At 39.6% G+C, this 8,503-nt stretch overlaps 1 protein-coding gene across 2 annotated transcripts; it reads left to right on the top strand.

The window, feature by feature from the left end:
• Positions 1 to 3,054: 3,054 nt before the first annotated feature.
• LOC127950508 (E3 ubiquitin/ISG15 ligase TRIM25-like) lies at positions 3,055 to 7,662 on the top strand. Of its 2 annotated transcripts, XM_052547624.1 has the most exons (5): positions 3,130 to 4,127; positions 4,536 to 4,631; positions 6,017 to 6,250; positions 6,355 to 6,583; positions 6,869 to 7,662. In XM_052547624.1, the coding sequence occupies exons 1-5, from the start codon at positions 3,537 to 3,539 to the stop codon at positions 7,381 to 7,383; spliced, it is 1,665 nt and encodes a 554-aa protein (XP_052403584.1). In that variant the 5' UTR covers positions 3,130 to 3,536; the 3' UTR covers positions 7,384 to 7,662. The 2 variants fall into 2 exon arrangements, with proteins under 2 accessions (XP_052403585.1, XP_052403584.1); XM_052547625.1 differs by lacking the exon at positions 6,869 to 7,662 and having other exon boundaries at positions 3,055 to 4,127; positions 6,331 to 6,479.
• Positions 7,663 to 8,503: the final 841 nt, after the last annotated feature.

Here is an 8,503-nt window from a genome sequence, read left to right on the forward strand (position 1 = left end):
ACAAGTTTAATGAGATGATGTACTTGTTAAAAGAGAATGGTATGGTGTAAAGAAGATTCCATTGCACTTCTAAGGTGTTTTTTTTTTTTTTTTGACTGCTGTAATAATGTGTCTTTGGAAGTTGTTATAGCAAAAAGGTCGGCATGGGCAAGTCGTGGCCCAGGGGTTATAGAGTTTGACTCCTAGGGTTTTGGGTTCGAGTCTTGGGCCGGCAAACCACATCTGAGGTGCCACCGAACCCCCAGTGTCACAGTGTGTGTGTGTGTTCACTTTGGATGGGTTTATATATATATATTTGTTTGTTTAACATTTTTTCAGGTTTAGACAGTCTGCTAATCACTGCTAGACACTACCACACTGACATGAAAAATGTCACAGGTTATGTATGTATGTACCCATGGTTCCCTTAAGGGCACAAGACACTGCAGTCGAGGTCAGTATGGGGAACGCCTTCAGCATAGGGTGGCCATTCATGCCATTTTCGCAGGACACGTCCTGGCCAGGATTTTTATATTGCCTAAAATATCCAGGTTTTGGCTTTGGTTTCCTGTTTACATACTTAATGACGGTAATGATCATTTGACCAATAACCTGCAGACTTTGTACGTAAATCGACCAATCGTGGTGCGTGAGAAGGTGGGATCTACAGAGAATGGTCAAAGCGATGCAAATACGTGTACATTTAAGCATTGAGCTGACTGATGACTGTATGTCATCAAAGTAACGTGAGAGCAATTCAAAAGCACAAGAAGCCATTGGTCTGTGCAGCGCAAACAAAGCCAAAAACGTGGATATTTTAGGCAATATAGAAATCCTGGCCAAGACATGTCCTGCGAAAATGGCACGAATGGCCACCCTACTTCAGCATGACCGGTGTCTGAACCATACATCTAAACGGCGACAGCCTGTAAAGTCATCACCCGGTGCAACCATAGTATAAAAGGTGGCCGGGAGAACACGTCATCCCCTGCGACATTATCCCCTTCAGCCAAGGGCCTGAGCTGCATACTCTAAAACAACTTACCTGTTAAGGTCTGGGTTAGGAAGCCCTAGCCTAGGTCTGAGCTCAAGGCTTCGAATCCGAACAAAGAGATTCCTTTAAAGGGTATACAGCCAGGTGTCTAAAAACAAAACCGGACCATGTCACTATGTGGAAATATTTGCGTAATGCTACCCAAATATTCATGCAAAGAAAGAAAGTGTGTTTCAGTAACCGCAGTTAGTGTTGAAGCAGCCGTGTCAGAGAGATGCTGTGTGTATCTATACGAAAGCAAATTTACTTTATTTGGCCTTCTGAAAGTAGATGCTTTTATTGTCTCATGTAGCCAGACCTTCAGGCTGAAAGTCTGGAATTCATGGCCGCTTCCATTGGCCAAGAACCACCCATTAGGCTGTTTGACCAACATGTTCAACAACCAATCACAGTTTGTTTCGTTCATCGTCACGTTTTGAGGTGTGGAAATGCCACCACAATAACTAATTCAACCAATCCGATAATGACTTTGACATTCCTGAAGTGTTTCCACTTTTGTGTCCCATATGTACCAGACGCTTAGCCTGTTCATGGGTGTGATGTCTGAGGCTGAGATTAATGCATTTAGGAATCTTTAAGATTACTTACAACAGAACAGGAACACATTTTATGGATGACTGTTTTGTGAACCTAGGTGAGGAGGTAATTCTTACTTTGCTAGACAATCTGGTGCTTCTGAATCAGTTGGAAGTATGTTTTGTTATTAGTTTAAGTATTTGCTATTGAATGTTCAAATGCAGAGTTTTGCCAATAGTATCTGCGCGTCACATGTGTGTGTGTGAGAGAGAAAGAATTTGAAAAAAATACTTTATTACAGTTTTTCACATAAAACAGTTTTTCAATAAATCAACATTTACCACTTTACATTTACCTTTTATACCACAAGAAAAACAAAACAAATGACCTTTTTTACATTAGTAAAGAGTCAGAATGAGAGACTGTGTCACACAGTGGAGTCAGCTGTCCTAACCGTCCGTGGCTTGTGTACTGTAAACACACGAGCTTCATCACTCTGTCTCTCATGGGACTCTGTTCCCCTTTCGAGCTTGAACTGATGCAAAACTAAGGACGTTATTAACTGTCTTTACAGTTATTTTGAAAGATGAGGCTCACGATTATGAAAAGGGGCATTACATTTCCAACTAGTGCTTGCGGTGATCGGCCAATCACAATGCACTTGGTCAGTTGACCAATCAGAGCAGATTACTCTTTTAGAAGGAGGGACTTTGTAGCAAAAGACAAATTTGAGAGAGGCGAGGCATAGAGGATCTAAAATAATGTACATTATTTTAACATTATTTTTTTTTAAGAATGTCAACATTATACCAAGTACACAAAATAGTGATCTTTAAAAAAGCATCATATGACCCCTTTAAGAAACCTATGGGTGACGTCACGGACACTACGTCCATGTTTTTGTACAGTATGGTTTTAGATGTATGCTTCAGACACCTTTCACCGCTGAAGAGCGCAATTTGACGTTCCCTTGGAAGGGAACAGTGTTAGATCGCCATCTGGTTGCTAGTGATGGGAAAACAAGGCTTTATTAACCTTTTGAGGCTTCATCAAACTGTGCCGGAAAACGGTTCATTACTCGAAGCTTTTTAACACGGTGCGCATTAGCGACATCTAGTGGTCAGATCGGTTTCTCCAGTCAATCTACGCTTGAGAGGATGGTTTAAAAAAGTTATTTAAAAAACTCGTGTTATGCGTAGTCAGGTGATTCATACATTTATCCATCATATAAAATATGCAAGTGTGTGATAATTATTAACTGACTTGAGTAGCAGCAAAAATTTTGGATGAGCTGTTTTGGGTCTCCGTGTGACGTGCATTTTCTGTGTGGTGTTGAGGTTATTCTAAACTTTCTAAGTTCTGAATCCCAAATACGTGCACACACACACACAACCAAGTCAATGTAAAGCCAAACACAAGTCATGCGACGCCCCAATTGTTTTTCAAACCAGGGGCCAGTGGCATAAATGATTTAGACAGGTCTTAAAAGTTAGTCATCTATTTTTTTTCTTTAAGACTTTTCATCAAATTCAGTTACATGAAAGCATAGATTAATCTGAGTTCATTCCAAAAACAAGACTGATTACTTATTGGCTAACTGCATGTTGGTCAAACTCATACTTAACATTGTATTAAAGGTTTATGCAACTTCTTGGAGGGCTGTCCCGTCCATAGACTACCGGTACATATAAAAACAGGTCCCGATTCCCGATCTTCCGATGCTGAGTGACGTTCAAAGCTTCAAACGTCATCAATCAGGTGGTATTGTCATTTCGATAAAGGCATAGGCAGTGTGCTTTGAATGCTGCATCGGAGCCTCGGGATCAATCGTCTCACAGTTGCTGAACTTGTGTACCTTTTAAAAAATATATATTATTAGAGCAGCTTCCAGATAAAGTAGGTGTGTCCCACACGTCTCTAAAACCGGGAAACTAGGTAATAGAAAAGTTCTGTGTCTCTGTTTATATTTGTGTTTACACAATGTAAAATGGCAGAATCCAGTATTTCAGTGGCTCAGGAGGGGTTCAGCTGCTCAATCTGTCTGAATCTACTGACGGATCCAGTGACCCTCACCTGTGGACACAGTTACTGTGTGAGCTGTATTACAGGCTGCTGGGATCAGGATGATCAGAAGAGAGACTACAGCTGTCCTCAGTGCAGACAGACCTTCACTCCAAGACCTGTTTTAGGTAAAAACACCATATTGGCTGAAGTGGTGGAGAAATTCAAGAAGACAAAATTAAAAGGTTCTCGTCCTGATCAGTGTTACGCTGAACCTGGAGATGTGGAGTGTGACGTCTGTACTGGGAGAAAATATAAAGCCATCAAGTCCTGTCTGGTGTGTCTGGAATCTTACTGTCAGACCCATTTTGAACGTCATGAAGAATTTCGCTCTGGCAAGCGACACAAAGTGACAGATGCTATTGGAGAATTAAAAGAGATAATCTGCTCTCAACATGATAAACTACTGGAAATTTTCTGTCGTACTGACCAGCGCTGTATATGTTATATGTGTATGGTGGATGAACACATAAACCATGACACTGTATCAGCTGCAGCAGAGAGGACTGAGAAACAGGTATGAACTGTATCATATTATACACTATTAAAAAAAATTAAAATAACATACATGGTACAAAGCTAACCTTTACAGTAATGTTTCAAATAATTTGGGTGAATTGATGGGTTTTCATGTTATCATGGCGTGGTCACAAGTTCAGTTTTAATGTTGATAGGACCGAGAAAAACAGGAGTGAAATGTGTCCTCTTCTGTTTAATGATAAACTTTTATAGTGAGCCTCTGTTCATAAAGATATATTGATATATAAAGATGTATCCATATTTTTGGTTATGATAAAATAGCATCATAACATGTTAATCATTTTCCTGTCTTGTGTAGCCAAACTTTTGACTAGAGGGGAAAATCAGTTTCCGTCTAACCATACAGAGGACTGATTTTTCACATGATGTTTCTTTTGTCTTACAGAAACACTTGGAAGAGACCAAGAGAAAATTCCAGAATAGTATCAAGGAGAGAGAGAAGGAGCTTGAGGAGCTGAGAGATACTGTAGAGTCTTACAAGGTGGGTTTTGAGCAGAAGGTCAAGGTCAAGGTATCTTTATTTCATACCCGCAGGTTAATTTGTTTTGCAGATAAAAGAAGAATTCGGTCATCCACAATAAAACAGAAAACGACACATACACATCCTCTATCCAAGTTAACTATCAAATACTAAAATATCTATCTTACTCATATTATTAAAAAATTAAATTGCCACTGGAACAAAAGTATTTCTGTACCATCTAGTCTTCCAATATCGAAGCCACAAACCGACGACCAGAGGGAAGTAACTGAAAGTCATTCCTTAAGGGATGCGACCGATCATTCAAGACAACACTTGCTTTCCGGTGCAGCTGATCTGTATAAATATTTCCCAAATACCGTTGATTTACTCCAATTATCCTACTCGCCATTTAACAATCTGGTTTAAGGAGTTCTTATTCTTCACTGAAAGGCTTCCATACCACACCACAATGGAAAAAGACATAATAGATTCAATAAAAGCATAACAAAACAAAGTCAGCATGTGTCTATCAATGTTAAATTTAGGTTTCCTAAGGCAACTCAAACGTTGATGACCCTTTTTGCAGACCATTTCACAATTCAACTCAAATGACAGTTTTGAGTCTATGACTGTGCCAAGATATTTATAACTCTCTACCCGACCCACAACCTGTCCTTTGATAGTCGTAGTAACGTGATCAAAAGCGTGTGTTCTAAAATCAATGATCATGTGTTTTAGTAATATTTAACTTTAGATAAAAATCATAGCACCAAGTTACAAAATCATCCACAACTGTATGTCTTCCCCCTGTAGCAGGCTCACTATCACTGTGTCATCAGCAAACTTAATAAACATCCTGTTTTCATGTAAGCTTTGACACATATTGGTGTACAAAATATATAGTAATGGTGAAAGAACACAGCCTTGAGGAGATCCTGTGGATAAACGTAATGCATCTGAGAAGCTACCATTCACTTTTACCCTCTGCATTCTGTTAGTTAAAAAGTCCAGTATCCATGCCAGTAAGTTGTGGTTCATCTTGTAATACTCTAGCAATATTCTGGCTAAAATATGAGGTTATATAGTGTTAAAAGCAGAAGAGAAGTCAATGAACAACAGTCTTGCATGGGTATTTTTCCCCTCCAGATGCTTAGTCGGTCAGTTTAACAACATAAGTGAAGCATCCTCGACACTGAAGAACAACTGCTGTCTGCTGAAGAAGAGCTGTTTGAGACTCAGTTAGGACTCTCCTCCAGTCAGTCAGTGAAGATCCAGTGCTGGAGCTCCTTCAGTCCCAGTGAAGCCCACTGAAGCCCACTGTGGGGAACAGGCTGTGTGAGGCAGCAGTAAGAGCTGAGTGAATGGACTGATTCTGATGCTTCTCTCTCTGTGTGTCCTAACAGCGCTCAGCACAGACAGCAGTGGAGGACACTGAGAGGATCTTTACTGAGCTGATCCGCTCCATTGAGAGAAGCCGCTCTGAGGTGACACAGCTGATCAGAGATCAGGAAAAGTCAGCAGTGAGTCAAGTTGAGGAACAACTGAAGCGACTGGAACAAGAGATTGAAGACCTGAGGAGGAGAGACGCTGAGGTGGAGCAACTTTCACACAAAGACAATCACATCCATTTCCTCCAGGTAACAGACAAACAGGTCAATAGGAAGGGAAGAGCATGCTGTACAGATTGTGTTTCTATCAAAAGTTTCTGTGTCTTCAGCTGGTGTTTCTCGTGTCTGTGTAGAGTTTCCAGTCTCTCTCTGTTCCTCCTGGATCTACAGACTCATCCAAAATCCCTGTCAGTTCAAGTCTCTCTTTTGATGATGTTGTAAAATCTGTGTCTGATCTAAGAGAGAAACTAGAGCATTTCTGCAGGGAAGAGATAAAAAAGATCTCTGATAGAGGTAAAATACCTGCTAACCACGAGAGCATTCCCACTCCAGAATATGAGAGCAAGAAGGAGTTCCTAAAATGTAAGTATAAACAGGAGTACATACAAGCTACTGTACACTTAAACAATATGAAGAACAAAGGTGTACACAATGAATCACATAAATTGATCCAAAATCCAAATATCCAATTTGCAAAACTGGATTTTTGCCAGTGACTGATTGTTGTATGTTGAAATAGACTCTTTTCCTTTAATTCCTACAACTTAATTAGAAAACATGAAGTATAAGTTTCAGCTAACATGCTGTTTTATTGATTAAAATTCAGATGATTCCGTTTATTAATTTGATATTTTTGTTTCCCATCAGATTTCCAGCGCTTCACACTGGACCAAGACACAGCATTAAAAAACCTCTGTCTGTCTGTAGGGAACAGAGTGCTTACTTTTGGCCATGAACGGCCATATCATGATAATCCAGAAAGATTTGATGTATATGCTCAGGTATTGTGCAGAGAGAGTGTGAGTGGATGCTCTTACTGGGAGGTCGGATGGACTGGACATAGATGGTTGACATATAAGTGTATTGGCAGGAAGGGAGACAGTAATCCAATTAAACTGGGAAGTAATAATCATTCCTGGTCTTTGATGTGCTTTCTTGGCCAATGTAGTTTCTGGCACAATGGTAGAAATATTGATCTCCCTGCAGTCCCCTGGCCCTCTAGAATAGGAGTGTATGTGGATCAGAGTGCAGGAACTATATCCTTCTACCATGTCACTGACAAAATGAACCTCCTTCACAGAGTCCACACCACATTCACTCAGCCTCTCTATCCTGCGTTCTGGATAGATCCAGGAATAGGTGTGAGACTGTTTGATTTATAGATGGTATAAAGATTCTACCAACAATAATCCTATATCACAGAGTTTAAATTTCAGATTAATATAATGGTTGTAGTGAAAGACTGAGGAAGAAACTAGGAATAATGTAGAATAATATTCCTAATGTGATTGTTTAAGGCCAATCATGCTATGTTTTTACATTATTTTGTGTGCTATGTTTGGGTCTAGAGTGAATCATTGAAAACCTGATGGGAAAAGAACATACAACTAATAAACTGAATCATCTGAATTTAAATCAATAAAGCAGCATGTTAACTGACACTTACATTGCATGTTTTCTTAGGTTGATATCTACATTATATGCTGAATTTAATAGCACATTAAATAGCACAATAACTCCTTTACCTGTCTGAAGAGGAAGAGTGTTAACTTGCACTCACATCACCCAGCCATATCCTGATCATCCAGAAAGATTTGATCCTTACCTTCAGGTGTTGTGTATAGAGAGTGGTTGCATATAGCAGTGTCATAAGAATATTGACAGGAAGGGAGACTATACTGCAAGTAGATTTTGGAGCAAATAAACATGTCTGGTTTTTGTTGTGCTTTGCTGTCAATTGTTGGTTTTAGTATAATAATGTTCTGACTGAACTCCCTGATTCCACTAGCCCTCTAGAATAGGAGTGTATGTAGATCACAGTGCAGGAAATACATACATACATATACAAATATACCTTCTCATTCAAAGAGTTTTCTTTATTTTCATGACTATGAAAATTGTCGAGTCACACTGAAGGCATCAAGAGCTAATTGACCAAGAAGGAGAGTGATGGGGTGCTGCGCCAGATGACCTGGCCAGAGATGTATAGTAACGAAGTAGAACTACTTCACTACTGTACTTAAGTACTAAAAGGCGGTATCTGTACTTTACTAGAGTATTATTTTTTTCTCCTACTTCCACTTTTACTTCGGTACATATTTTCGCTGAGTTTAATACTTTTACTCCGATATTTTTTTTATGTGCTGCATCGTTACTCGTTACAATTATAATAATGTTACGAACCATTCCATTACAAACCACTGCCAGAACTGTAGATGGCAGGTTTGATGAAGCTGCCACATCATTGAGCGAAACAAGCGATTAAGAAGACTGCGCGTGCTG

Source organism: Carassius gibelio, chromosome B2 (genome assembly GCF_023724105.1).
Source record: "Carassius gibelio isolate Cgi1373 ecotype wild population from Czech Republic chromosome B2, carGib1.2-hapl.c, whole genome shotgun sequence".
In the NCBI taxonomy this organism is placed as follows: Eukaryota; Metazoa; Chordata; class Actinopteri; order Cypriniformes; family Cyprinidae; genus Carassius; species Carassius gibelio.

Coding starts and splice junctions, on each gene's coding strand:
- LOC127950508 (XM_052547624.1), top strand. CDS start 3,537: ATGGCAGAATCCAGTATTTCAGTGGCTCAGGAGGGGTTCAGCTGCTCA. Junction 4,632..6,016: donor ATACTGTAGAGTCTTACAAG/GTGGGTTTTGAG, acceptor GTGTCCTAACAG/CGCTCAGCACAGACAGCAGT. Junction 6,251..6,354: donor ATCACATCCATTTCCTCCAG/GTAACAGACAAA, acceptor GTGTCTGTGTAG/AGTTTCCAGTCTCTCTCTGT.